General features: G+C 44.1%; 1 protein-coding gene across 1 annotated transcript in view; it reads left to right on the plus strand.

Moving 5' to 3' along the window:
* Nucleotides 1–14,441, plus strand: part of LOC100691061 (integrin alpha-11) — a 33,848-nt gene that overhangs the window by 9,842 nt on the left and 9,565 nt on the right. Inside the window, exons 3-16 of the mRNA XM_003439506.5 lie at nucleotides 3,820–3,929; nucleotides 4,270–4,361; nucleotides 5,259–5,373; nucleotides 5,449–5,576; nucleotides 5,951–6,099; nucleotides 6,690–6,834; nucleotides 6,951–7,116; nucleotides 7,301–7,371; nucleotides 9,436–9,580; nucleotides 10,131–10,279; nucleotides 10,411–10,554; nucleotides 11,201–11,404; nucleotides 11,502–11,632; nucleotides 12,274–12,446. Of these exons, the coding sequence (XP_003439554.1) occupies nucleotides 3,820–3,929; nucleotides 4,270–4,361; nucleotides 5,259–5,373; nucleotides 5,449–5,576; nucleotides 5,951–6,099; nucleotides 6,690–6,834; nucleotides 6,951–7,116; nucleotides 7,301–7,371; nucleotides 9,436–9,580; nucleotides 10,131–10,279; nucleotides 10,411–10,554; nucleotides 11,201–11,404; nucleotides 11,502–11,632; nucleotides 12,274–12,446 (1,922 nt within the window). The remainder of the gene's footprint in view (nucleotides 1–3,819; nucleotides 3,930–4,269; nucleotides 4,362–5,258; nucleotides 5,374–5,448; nucleotides 5,577–5,950; nucleotides 6,100–6,689; nucleotides 6,835–6,950; nucleotides 7,117–7,300; nucleotides 7,372–9,435; nucleotides 9,581–10,130; nucleotides 10,280–10,410; nucleotides 10,555–11,200; nucleotides 11,405–11,501; nucleotides 11,633–12,273; nucleotides 12,447–14,441) is intronic.

A 14,441-nucleotide genomic window follows, 5' to 3' on the forward strand; every position in this document is an offset into this window, starting at 1 on the left:
AACAGAAAGGAAAAAGTAATGTGCACATTTCCACGAGAGAAATCCCACGCCTGGACCGTCGTTGACCGCCGCCATGATTCTAGCCTGCTTTTTACATCCAACACAAAAACTGCAGTCGTGGTGCTTTTGATTGTACTCAGAACTTGGAAATTCTGCCTTCTGAATAGGAAGATGTAGGTAACACCAGACTGCAGATGAGCTGCATCCAGGGCTGGACTGGGACAAAAAAATCGTCCCGGGCATTTTGACTAGAGACCGGCCCGCCATTATAGGAAAAATCATAAAGCCTTTGAATGAAAATAAACACTGTTGTGACAGTGATGTACACTGTTCTGATGGTATATATGTATCAGTCTATCAATTGTTTGTTGTAAGACTCAGATAATTATTTTTTTAAAAGCGAGACATTTTAAATGAGAATAATAAAGAAAAGTATTTCTTTGTGCCCCCCTTTCCCTGTTAATGCCCTACCTGCCCCCCTGGCATCACTTTGCTAGACCCGCCCCTGCACAGTTACCAGCTGTCAGCTACATAGAAAAGGATCCTGGTGTTATTTGTCTCTCAGAAACAGTTCATAACTTTAACTCATTCATGTCACCTAAAAGGTAAACCTGTTTCTCCATCACCTGTTCAGCTCTGATGACTCAGTAAGGACATCTCCTGGTTTCATCTGCATGTTTCCCTCTCACCAGATAACCAAACCGATATCATGACCAGCAGCTTTACAGCTGTGGCTCCAGCAAACATCAGCTGATACTAGAAATTAATATTAAATAAATTCTAACAACAGCTGATCAAGCTTAAACGTGCTGCTGTTGTTTAACGAGACATCCGCTGGTTTCATCTTTCTGGCGCAAAGTGGGCGATAAATAAACAAGAGAGAAAAGCCGATCAGCTGATCATTGATCAGTTTCGTGATTGAAGTAGAAACAGGAGAGAATGAGAGAAGAAGAGGCAGCTGTGCAGCTTCAGCTTTGTGTCTTTTTCATTGTAGCTGAAGTCCGGGACAAACTGTGTTCCTTTTCACCTCAGTACGAAACGCGTAATATTTTCTCTGAATACCAGACGATTCTGTTTTTTACGGGACGGTTGGCAACTCTAATAATTAACCGTATGAACAAAATAAAGTTCAACATCAGTAACATAGCACCCACCCAGCTGTATAGAAACTCCGTCATGCTAGCTAGCACGCAGTACGAAAATGTCAGCATACCGAAAATAAACTCCACCTAAACTTGGTTTATATCTGACTCCGATAGACTGCAGGTCATAACTTCTTACCTGAAGTTCAGTTCACCTGACACTCGGACCGGCGGCCGCTTCGGGTCTCTCCTCTTGCCTCCCTTTTCCTTCATCCACCTGCTGGCTTCCACCACTTGCTAATGTTATTGAATCTGTGGAAGCTCCGCGATATCCACCACACGAAGTAACGAGTAACGAGCCTATCTAAATCCCAGTAACGAGTAACGCGTTCCTGATTTTGGCATAATAACTAGTTACCGTGCTCGTTACCACAATAATAACGTAGTTACTGTAACGCGTTACTTAATAACGCGTTAGTCCCAACACTGGTTACATCTGAGGTCAAACCTCCGGCTGTGCGTGCGTTTCCTCAGCCAGGATTCAAGCTGCTGTCCGTGTGTGTGTGTGTGTGTGTGTGTGTGCCATCAGAGGCCGAGCTGCTACCAGAGGCTCTGACTTGCATTCCTTCAGCAACAGCGAGCTGCAAGACATCTACTCTAATGAAGCTAAACGTGAAAGAGCAACAAAAGGCGCTGCAGGAGAAGAGCAGACGCAGGCAAAAATAAAAACAAGTTTATGACAAATCCAAAATAAAATAACAGGAACTGATTACTATTTAATGTTTTGTACTTAAATATTTAATTATTAAGGAAAATATGCTTAGTATGAATGTGTACCATGCCACGTACATTTTATTTGACCACACTCGATTAAATTCAACATTTTAAACAGTGAAAGTTTGTTACTTTTAACAAAATTTACATGTAATTAAATTATCTATGTTGGGCAGGACAGGATGTACACAGAACAGGTGAACCTGAGGGAAAGCACAGGCTGTTACCAAAATAAAACAGGAAGTGACTCGAGGAGAGACGAGGAGAAAGACAATGCTAAGACACACAAGCGATGGCCTAAAGGTTTGGCATCACCAAAGAAAAGATGTTGGAATAAATGGACACATGTTTTCATATAAACTGATCATAAAAGCTGAGATGTGAGGTCATCGTCTCTCATGTTCACGATGAGGGAACGAGTGGCATCAAAAAGAAGAAGAGATGCCGAAGGCATGGCTGACGCTGTCTTCCACACAGGCTGGTTTGGGCTCTTCGGTGGTGGTCAGCTGGGATGTTTGTGCAGGAACAAGGCCAGAGCTTGTGAACTGCAGCAGCTTGTTTCTTATCTCCAACATGACAATGATCCAAAGCAAAGCTCCAAAACTTTAGCCGCCCTGCTCACTCCACTGCAGAATTCTGTCTGCGGTGGAGTGAGCAGGGCGGCCGAAGACAAAGACGAAGAGGTCATAAAAGCAATCAAACCTGTGAGAGGAAAGCTTTGGTTGACCTGTAATCAGATTACTCCACAAAGTCTGCAACACTGTGATCGTCTGATAGAAGATCACCACTTTTGACTCCAGCAGCGTCTACGCTGGTAGATTCATCAGGCTTCACCTTCGAGTTGTTGGTTTCTGGGAAAACATCCCGGAGATCATCAGTTAAATGACAAAGAGTCCAGTAAAGCAGCAGCAGAAGAGCTGGTGCAGTTTGAAGTTTCACTGAAGCTAAATAACATCACCTGCTCAGGAAGTGATCAGCATGGCGGGATGATGTCAGAGGCTCGGAGGCGTGCTTCTGTCTGCAGGATGTAAACCCGGGCTGTCTGCGTTCTGGGATGTGGTTTGTCAGCGCTGCTTTTCCGCCGTTTGATGTGGACAGGAGACACTTTAGCAGATTGAGGGTTAGCGCTCTGCCGCAGCAGCTCCTCTGGTATGTGAGTCAGCCCTCTTCCCAGAACCGCCACTAAGGCCACATGTGGTGGCGTTTACGCTGGTTAACACTAATGATCCGCCTGCTGAGTGTAACTGTGGCAGCAGGATCTGTGCCTAACATGACCGCTGCCATGAGGACTGACCTCTGAGGAGGGGAAGTGAAAAAGTTTCTGTACGTGGAGAAAAATACCAAGAATTCTTAAAGGTCTGCGATTTAAAAGCAGCTCATACTGTGCCAAAACCCAACCAAGAGCACTCCAATTAAAGGATTAACAGACCACAAAACATAACGTTTTCATATCAGACACACAGTGTAGGCTGTTATAGCTCTGAGTGGAGTGGAGGCTGTGAATGATGCTGCAGAAACCTCCTGTTCTGTCTTTCACAGCTCCTGAACACTCGGGCTACTCCTAGCACCCACCTCCTCTTTGCTTTGAGCCTGGACAAAGACAATGACATAATGCTTCAGGTTACACACACACTTTAGGAGCAAAATAATCAGAGTTCTTAAGTTCAGTTGGTAACATAATACAGCCCGCAACTAAGGGCGTAATCATTTATTTTATTTGTAATTATAAGGTAATTATATTTACCTACAAATACTTAAAAGTCATGAGCTTTGTGAGCTTTATTATAAAGTGTACCTGAGGCAGTCCAATAGCTCGGCTTCGGATATCTAACCATATAAAACTAGTCGGATACCGGCGTTCGTCTATAAGCCTCGCTGCGAAGATGAGTCCTTCTTTTTCTAGAACTCGTGACTTGTGCATTATAAATAAAGTTTGTGATTCAAACTGTGAGTGTGATTGCAGGTTGCTGGTTGGAGCTCCCTTTGAGTCCACGGGGAAGAAGCAGACTGGCGATGTGTACCGATGCCCGCTGGACGGCAGGAACTCGGCAAACTGCAGCCGACTCAACCTGGGTGAGCAGCAGTGCATGAATATTGATGAACAGGTGCTCTCAGGTTTGTAAACTGTCACAGAGTAAAACCTGCAGGGGGAAGGTCGTGGACCTCATGGTGAAGACATTTTCACGATGGTGTCATCACCTTGGCCTCAGGTATCATGTCGGTTTGTTGCCACCTCCGGCTCACTGCTTTGTCGGCCCTTTGAAGTGGAAATGCTGCTGCATGTAGGAATGCTTCCATTAGATGTTTCAGACAACAGGAACTGCTTCATGAAGGAAGCTTCAGGACTTTGACAGGAAAACACACTAAAACATTCAACTTAAACTCACAAAGCATCTGCTCTGGCTGTGATCAGGGAGACTCACTCTGAACAACGTGTCTGAGAGGAAGGACAAGATGAGGCTGGGAATGACGCTGACCTCCAACCCCAAAGACAGCAGCTTTGTGGTGAGTCCCACCGAAAGAGTTCATCACGATAAAGTCACCGCCAGAATCAAAGCTGAGGTAGAGGGCTATAAGAACAGAGCAGAGGGAAGTGAAAACAAACAGTCACCATTGTTTTTGACAGTGATGACTGGGGGCTGGAGTTAGGGTACCATCCTACCTTCATCACCCTGCTGGGTGGGCACCCAACTCTGTCAATATGATAACTCGAGAATGAGGCAAAGTAGGATTTCCAAATTCATACCACAGTGCACCTACTGAAAACCTCAGACAAGTTCAAATCTCGGAGATGTTTACCTCATGGTCAGGTTTTCTAAAAATCTTGCAAACATCATAACTTGAGAAAGATGTTACCAAGGATTTTCAACCTGATATCACAGGTGCATCTACCTGGAGGCTGACGGGTGGCACTGGTAGCTGTCAGTATTTTTAGATGTTTTAGTCGATTTTTGGAGCTAAAGCTACCTGATACCTGCTAATTAGTGCTAAGTAACGTCCAATTAAAATCCTAGTATTTTACTCAGTGGAGCTGAGACTTCTGGTACTGCTCAGCAGTTATATTTTTCATAACAGACTTGTATTAAAAATGATCAAAAAATGGTAAACGACTCATATTTATACAGAACTTTGAGTACTTAGTACTCTCTTACTCCAAAGCTTAGTCAACCTTTCCCTAAAGTGCTTTAACCTAACATTTACAGTCAAGGAAACTTTAACATGCAGACTAGAGGGGTTGAGGATCGAACCCATAACCTTCTGATTAGTAGACAACCCACTCTACCTCCTGAGCCACTAAAAAATCTTTATTTTTTAGTGTTTCTGCACGTCACACCAACTCATTAACCTCTGATTTTCTTCCTTCCTCTTGTGTTTGTCCACTCGGTGTGTGTGCTGCCTCAGACCTGCGGTCCGCTCTGGTCTCACGAATGTGGAAGTTCCCTGTACAGCACCGGGATCTGCTCCAGAGTTGGTCGAAACTTCAAGCTGTCCAACACCATCGCACCTGCCCTGCAGAGTAATCAGCACACTTCCATCCGTCTATCCGTCCATCTGTCCATCCAGTTTCTAACTTTCTTGTACAATCTTGTAGGGTGTGAGACGTTCATGGACATTGTGATTGTTCTGGATGGTTCTAACTCCATTTACCCCTGGTATGAAGTTCAAGACTTCCTCATAAACATCCTGCACAAGTTCTACATCGGACCAGGCCAGACACAGGTTAGTTTATCTCTTGATCAGAACCAGATAAAGTGAGCGTTTCCTGTCTTATCTGCACACAAAGACTGTAGTGCCTTTAACCCTCTGAGGTCTGAGTCATCATCAATGAACGACTCTAAACCCCACACAGTCAGAATATGCAATTCTTGTTTTTATTATATTGGCATGCCAAGTTTTTCCAGTCAGGGAACAAGGAACACCAAAACGATTCACATTTCCCCCCCAAAAAGTCAATTTTGACCATCTCCAAAATTTTGGGTTACCACTGATGACGACTTAGATCTCAGAGAGTTCATCTATTCATAGTTTTGAGGTGACAGGTGCTGCACGAGTGGTTTAATGTTCATGTGGACAGAGCTGTATTTTGGCTGCAGGTGGGAGTCATTCAGTACGGCTCTTCGGTCGTCCACGAGTTCACACTGGATGAGTATCAGACGGTGGAGGACGTAGTGGACGCTGCCAGGCGCATCGACCAAAGAGGTGGTGAGGAAACGAGGACGGCATTGGGAATCAACGTTGCCCGGTACGACACCAAATTATGACCCCCAACAGAAATGGACTGGGCCCACACAAACTCACCCTTAAATAGTTTTTGGTCTGATACCATTACTCACCTAATATGAGCAACCCTGAGAGTTTCAGTCATTTACTCATGTTGGGAAAATGGATTGAACCAAAGTTTCTTAGTGTATAATTTACTAAACCTGCCAGAATTAAACCAGTCAGCACATTAATTACTTCCATGGGGCAAAGTATTAAAGTTATCAAACGTGAACCCACAGATGAAGCATCTCCAGCATTTTTCAGCCAAAGCAAGTTTTTCTTTCTCCATCAGGTTCTGGAGGTCGTAGCTCCTGTTTCTTTTTCTTGGCCTCGTAGCTAAAGGCCAAGGATTTCCAAAAGACTGCATGTTTGAGTCTCTCTGAGATGACTACCAAGAAAAGTCCAAAACAAGCTCTACAAAAGGATGAAAACTAACAAAGTGCCTTCACAGAGGACTTGTCCAAGCAACCAAGCTACACCAGCAGGAACATTAAGCAGCTAGCTAAGATTAGCCAGAACAAGCGTTCAAAGCTTTGAATCTTCTGAACATCATCCGATGTTCCTGTGCAGATCCGAGGCGTTCCAGCGCGGCGGCCGGCCGGGAGCTCAGAAGGTGATGATTGTGATTACAGACGGTGAATCACATGACAGTCCTCACCTGGTGCAGGCCGTCACAGACAGTGAGAGAGACAACATCACCATGTATGCCATCGCTGTGAGTCTGTCTTAGCCCAAGACCCCCACCCCCACCCATTGAGCTCTGTTTCTGTTGGTTGTCTCTGGACTTACGAAGCTCTGACTAATATCCTGTTTCCTCTGCGTCTCCTGCAGGTTCTGGGTTATTACAACCGTCGGGGAATCAACCCCGAAGCCTTTTTAAAGGAAATCAAGTTTATTGCCAGTGACCCTGATGAGATGCACTTCTTCAACGTGACAGATGAATCTGCGCTGAAGGACATTGTGGATGCTCTGGGAGAAAGGATTTTCTCTCTGGAAGGTCAGCTAACATCTATCCTGTTAAACCGTAGTATTTACAGAAAAGTGGAATCCATCATACTAATGAGCATTTCACAATTAACCATGAAAAGTATTATCTAATGATATTCATTAAAGTGTAACAGGAGCACTGGAGTGTGTGGAGGGAAAAGTTAAGTCATCTTTGTTATTTGTCCGGTTTGCAGGAACCAGCAGTCAGGGTCGAGGGTTCGGTCTGCAGATGGCTCAGGCCGGTTTCTCCTCACATTTAGTCAAAGTGAGTGACTCACAGCTGCATTCTTACACAGTGGTAGTGATGTGTGATAAATGAAGTGCATTCAAAAAGTTCCACAAATCTGTGTATGAAAGGAAAAATAGTTTTCCTTTCGACCCAGTCTGTTAAATTCAACACGCAGAGCACTCTGAGTGCAGAAACACAGGATGCAGGTACATATTTGTCACACTGATGTGTTTCAGATCATCAAACAAATTCTAACAGTAGACAGGTAACCAGAGTAAATACAGTTTTTCAAAGACGAGTTCATATTTTAAAAGAAAAGGGAAAACATCAACCCTTCCTGCCCCGTGTGAAAATGTCATTTAAGTAACAAAGGACTTAGTGATGGGATATTTGGATGGCACATGGTTTCTATTGACTGAGAAAATCAAAAGACAAGTATAACTTTTGAAGTGATAGAAGTTTAACTTGGATAAAGGGATATAAGAATTTGTGAAGCAAAATGGAAAAGATCAGATCTCTGGATTTTCCATTTTAGGATTTGATTTCAAAGATCTGTCCACTTTGGATAGAAAAAATAAGAACTTCCATTAAATTACTGCTGAAAAACATCTTGATCTACTTTTTTTGCATAAAAAAGGGACTTGGCAAAGTATCAATTATTCAATTTCCTCAAGTTTTCTTCACTAAAGCTGAACCCAAAAAGAAGACAGGAGCAGAGCGGCAGTTTTGCCAACAGAAACTTAAATGCTGGTATCGGTATCATCCTCGAACATCCATCACCAGCCTGGTTCTGGTCATGACAAATATCTAAAGCTGCAGGATGAGAAGCTTCGAGAAATATTTCTGTTGTTTCTCATCCAGGGAAAATCGTATCCCAGCATCAGGGAGTGAAAATGTGAGGTGGAAACTGTGTGTGTGTAACAGAGAGCAGATGGTTTTCCTGAACGTAAAGCTGCCAACTAAATATTCATTCAGGCACGAACTCATTGGAGAATAGATGTAGATCTGCACACACACACACACACACTGACTGTACACAGACAAATATGCAAAGTGTTTCTGCGCTTAAGTTTTGGGATTAAAAAGTTAAAATGAGGCAGACTGATGAGGAAAACAGGCATCATAGCATCATCTCTGCCTGCAGGAAAACCATCCTCAGCTCCTTCCTGCAGGTTTACTCATGCAGGGCTCAGCAGCTCAGGTCCTGCAGGCGGGGCACTTTGTGGCGCTGGCACCGCCAAAGATTTGGTCACTCACTGCCGTCCTCGACTTTCTGGCCCGCAGAGACGATGACTCAAAGATTTAACAACTTTCATATCTGGACTTTACGACGGCCTGGCTGCTCACACGTGTTTTGAGACAGTTCAACTGAGTTTAAGGACGATTCAGAAGCCATTTCAATTCCAACATTGCCAGCAGGTTTTTTCATCGTGGGGTCTTCAGGTTTGCAGCTCAGAGCTCAATAAGTTTGTCATTAAGAACCAGACTGAGCCAAACTGGTACTGAGAGAATGAAACTGATTATACTGGTATTCCCTGTGTAACATCTTAGTGGGTCTCTTGTGAACTGTTTAGGGCTTACGTCCTCATATACCCCCTTCTATCGTCTTTCTATTCAGTTTTTCTCCAGATGGAAATCATATAAACTGCAAGGTTTCATTTAGAAAGTGTCATTTCCCAGATTTTTCTTTTTCAATTAATGGATGTTTAATGTTGTTACATTACAACCTAACTAACTCAGGTGTTTCACCGGCCACCTGATGATGTTACTGTCCTATCAAAAGTACTCGAGTACAGTATTCAAATGGAGTCATGAGTGACTAAAGGTCCTTTAATCGGGACTTTGCAGTGCCAAAATCAGTCAGGGCCAACTCAGACCTTGCAGATGGGACTCTGTGGTTCTGCTTTCTCCAAAGGTTTGGTCATTCATTGCTGTCCGATGACTCAGTAACAACTTTAATATCTGGACATAGAGTCAGGGTTAGAGTGGGTACCTAGAGTTTCTAGGGTGGCCCCTAAACCTCAGAGAGGGTAGTGGCAGTCCTCAAACATAGTGGGTGGTTTAGCAGTGCCTTCCCTTTAAATCCATGTTTTCCTTTAGGATGGTGTTCTTCTCGGAGCGGTGGGCGCCTATGACTGGAACGGTGCCGTGCTGAAAGAAAGCAAACATGGGAAAGTTGTTCCACCGAAATCATCCTACCAGGACGAGTTTCCAGAGGAGCTGAAGAACCATGCAGCCTATCTGGGTAATAAAGTGTACGATATGATATGTGATATACACTACAGACTATAGCCTGTAGTCCTGGACTGCAGAGTCGATTACTTTTTCAGCTTAACTGTATCGCATCCATCTGCACAGGCATACGTGGACAGTTCACAGGCAGACTGCACAGTTCAAACTAATTGTCCTGTATCTTAGGTCTGTGGGTCTTCAGAAGGAATGGTGAGCACAGGGGTTACATAGCTGTGATACTGGAGATCACTGTAAGGCTATGCCCTCTCTGATGTCATACAGATTCAGTAGTAGAATTAAAACATGATAAACTGACTGTTTAGAGCCGTCTGAAGTGCGTGTGTTTGGCCCATTCTGGTCACATTACCGAAAAACATTAGTTATGTTTAATGGGAACATCCCCCTTTGGAACAGGAAACATATGACAGGAAATAGGAAAACGCAGAGTCGGTCTACTTTAAGCTTTCTTACCTGGGAAGAATCAAAGGAAACAGGTCTAACAAAATGGAACGGTCCATGTGTGCAAGTCAACTAATCAGTTTCTGTTTTTCATCTTCTTTCAGGGTACTCGGTGGGTTCACTCATTTCATCCCGCGGCTCTCAGCTTTATGTAGCTGGAGCTCCAAGGTTCAACCACACTGGCAAGGTGATCATTTTCACCCTGAAGAACAGTGGAGACCTGACCATCTGGCATGCACTGCTGGGAGAGCAGGTGTGTTTTAATCATTAGAAACCACTGTGACCATATGTGAATGAATCAAACCTGGGGGACAAACTTCAGGTATCTCTTTCTTGGTGTAATATGTTGTTTCTTTTCTATGGTTTATTTGTGTTTTTGTCTAGATTGGGTCATACTTTGGCAGTGAGTTGCTATCGATGGACGTTGACAGTGACGGACAGACTGATGTCCTCCTGGTGGCAGCACCCATGTACTACAGCCATGGCTGGGAGAGAGGCAAGGTTTACATCTACTCTGTTACACCGCAGGTATAAAAACCACGTACTGCTGCAAAGGAGCAACCAATTTCTCTGTAACTGTCATTATAGCCGAAGAAGTTGTCACAAGATGATAACCCCACACAAGAGTCATGGACAAATTATGAGACAAAAGGTCCTGTGCACAGATTGGTAAAAGTACCTCAACCCCCACTGACTGAGTTTTATCTAGTTTTATCTCTTCAGGTTCTTAAAAAAAAAAGGCAGCTGGACTTCTTTAGGCTCAAAACTAAAGAAGTCCAGCTGCCTTCTTTTTCAGAGCTCTTAAAGCTACCATGACCTGGATAACTGAGAGCCACACAGGTTCAACTGGTGGTCAGTTTGCTGGTTTTCGTGATTATTTTGAGTTTCTTTCTGTTCCTGATTGGTTTCTGTATTTTTTGAATGTTTTTCACTTCTTTTAAAATGGTGAAAAAGAGTTGCAGATTTATCCGTCTCTTTGTGATTTTTTGTTGGACTGACCTTCCAACAAGAAATGTGAACTATGACTTCAAACAAAGCCTTGTTCATGCCCCAGCTGTGTGCTGTTAGGCCCATTCAGTAATCTGTCCATGACTGGAGTGAGATTACTTTTTAATTGAAACCTTGATTAATAAAGAACAAAACCTGAACCAAATGATTTTTTATTTCTGTCCAGATGTCGTTTGTCCTGCAGGGGGTGCTGGAAGTGTCTGACCACTCCCAAAACTCCCGTCTGGGCTCAGCGTTGGCTCAGGTACCTGACATGAATGGAGACGGGTTCAAAGAGCTTGTTGTGGGAGCACCACTGGAGGATGACCACCAGGGGGCAGTCTATGTCTTCCATGGCAAAGACAAAACCATCCAGCTTCAGTACAGACAGGTAACCAGTCCGGAGGCTGAGGAACCTTAGCTGGAAGAGCTAATGCAGCATCAGAGAGCCCAGAGAGTGCTAATATTCTCTTGTTTTGCTTCTCCAGCGTCTGTCTGCGGTTGGTTTTTCTGCAGGTCTTCAGTATTTTGGCCAAAGCCTTCACGGCGTCTTGGACATCAATGCAGACGGACTCGTCGACCTCGCAGTGGGAGCGCTGGGAGCTGCTGTCATTGTCTGGTCAGAGCCACATTCATAAAGTAACAGATGATTTGACACTGTAAGGCTGGAAAAATGAATCAAATCTGCATTCTTTCTAACGGCCAGCAGGGGGCGACTCCTCTGAAGTCTGGCTGTATAGAAGTTTATGAGAAAATGAGCCTACAGCTCACTTAAATACTGACCCACTTGTGATGAGTTTAAGGCTTTAATGACTGTGTTCAAAGCATCTTCAACACAACATGATGTCTATTCACTAAACAACGGTCAGAAAGATGAGAAAGCAGGGGATGATTTAGGGCGTGGCTAACTTGTGTTTGACAAGTCACCTCCCAATAGGTGCTTTTTCTTTCTGACAAACTCAGGCCCTCAGATTGAGCCTGTATAAGGTTGTTGCAAAGTTACAGCAACCAGACTCACGATGAGTCACCACTGCCTATAAGGGATCAATGTGGCTCATAGGAAACTACAGACAGGTAGACTCTTCCTATCAGATTGGAGGGCATTGCACTCTCTGAGGTGTCTTTGTGAAACCAAACCATAGTTTAAGTACATCCAATAAAACCAAGTCATGTAGTACCTGACTCTCCACAGTTTTGGAACTCCTAATCGATACACAAAACACTCACTTCTCTGATAATAAGCATGCTTCCTCCCTGCAGGTCTCGCGGTGTGGTGCAGATTAAGGCTAAAATAACCTTTGAACCCGAGAAGGTCAACATCTTTAACAAGGACTGCCAACGAGGAGGGAAGGAGGTCACCTGCATGTCCGTGACCGTCTGTCTGAGTCTGGACTTCAGGACAAAGACCAGGACGAAGACCAGGAAAGATGTTGGTAGGAGCACACAAACATGTCCGCTTATTAACCCGTGTGGGATTTGATCACTACACTGAAAAGGTCCTGCCTCAAGTTCAGGCATATTTTCCTCAGAAATGACATTTAAATCGATCTCAAATGAATTTTTGAATCAAATCAAAAAACTGCATCTACAGATAGAGTTCAAAGATCCAGAAACATTATTAACACTTTGATCCTCTGATTGAAGGAGAGGTCAGAGGTCAATTGTGACATATTTCAAATGCAATGGTACTTTCTATATGTTGAAAACACACAGCACAGTTGTAATGATTATAGTTTCTAAGTTATGAGGATTTTTGTTAACTTTCCACTAACAAATTGTGAAGGCGACCTTGAAGACCTCGGTGGATGGAAGTCAAAGTTTAATGGATTGATGACATCAACCCGCTCTACACCTCGACACCACTAGTTGCCTTGGTGGAGGTGACTATGGTGCATCATCTTATCTTCAGAATCTGGCCCAGAGGAGACGCAGCACCCATCTGAGAGGAAACTGTACATCCTAGGACTTGTGACCTGAGCCTAGCAGCAAAGCTGGACGAGGTCCAGGGGTTAGGGAGAAGATGATTTTGAATGGGAGATTGGCGTGATTCCGTCTTTAGTGTTTGTTATGAGTTACAAATCGCTTCCTTCTGTTTTTACATCTGACAGCATTCACACTTTTCTGGAAATGAGGTCGGCCGCTAACAAAAGCCAAATTTGTATCCAAGGGAAAAGGTTAGAGTGGCAGCAGCTAATCTGCTATTGTGATGTCACAGTATGAGATCATCCTGGAATAGCTTCATCATCCAGTCTCTCTCTAAACCGGCCGAGTTGACGTGTCATTCAGCTCCCAGCTTCTATTTTCAAGGAAAGAAGAGAAATATCAACTCTTCTTCTTCTAACAGCTGTGCAGCGTGGCAGCTGTGTGGATGCAGCTGTTTTCTGTCTGTGTGGAGGGAAGCTTGTCGTGGTCGCAGAGGTCCGTGCTGTTGTCGTGTCTCTGTGTGTAACCAGCTCCAGATGTTTGGGCCGGCTGCATGGAAACCTCCCTAACATGCTAACGCTGGCCAGCTGTTTAACTGTGTCACTGCTTCTCTCTCCGTCACCTCAGACCTTCTTCACGTCTCCCTCTCCTCGAGCTCCTTGTCGCCCACCCGCCTCCCCAAGTGTCTAGCCTGGATTGGACGTGTACAGAAACACAAACACGAGCGTGGCTCAGCAGTTCTAAGATCTGAGCCACAGTCTGAATCTCTGTTTGATTTGATTTAATATCGACTTGTTTTTTGTCAGTGTGGATGTGGCGTTTCTGACACGAGCTGAGCAGCAGCTTACCTCTCCGTGCTCTCATAAATCAAACTCAGTTGTTAAACAGATGAACACGAGCTCTGCAGTTACACTGTAAGCTGCTACATCCAGCAACTAATAAGGAAGCAGGAAACGCGTCACTTCATTACTGTAGATCAAGCACTAAGAAGTAAGTGCTGTATTTTACGCGTGCGTTGCTGTTATGAAAGTTTCTAAACGCTCTCAGACTGAAGAACAGTTTGACTGCATGCGGTTTCAGACATTTGCTGCATGCGGAGATGAAGAACACACACTGGCAACGTGTTTGTGAAAGCTCATGAAAGTCCAGATAACGGACTGACACCAGCTGCATTGTAAACATGTTTATTTATTAGGATCTGCTTTAGTTTGGCCTGAAAGTGCGATGAGTCCCGGACATAAAAACAAACAAAAGCACAGCACTGAAATTTAATGTAAAGCTATAAAGGCCGTAATACAACCACATCTGGGTTTAACCTTCACAGGTATTGTTTTGATGACTTAATGAAGAACTTGAATCAGACCCAGGATCAGGGAGAGGCAGCTACCTGCCAGTTTGCAGGATCCAGATTCTTACTCTGGATGGCATTACCTTGGCCTCCAGTAATGCTGTGAGGAACCTTGGAGTCATTTTTGACCAGGACATGTCCTTCAATGCACATATTA

Source organism: Oreochromis niloticus, linkage group LG7 (assembly GCF_001858045.2).
Source record: "Oreochromis niloticus isolate F11D_XX linkage group LG7, O_niloticus_UMD_NMBU, whole genome shotgun sequence".
Lineage (NCBI taxonomy): Eukaryota > Metazoa > Chordata > Actinopteri > Cichliformes > Cichlidae > Oreochromis > Oreochromis niloticus.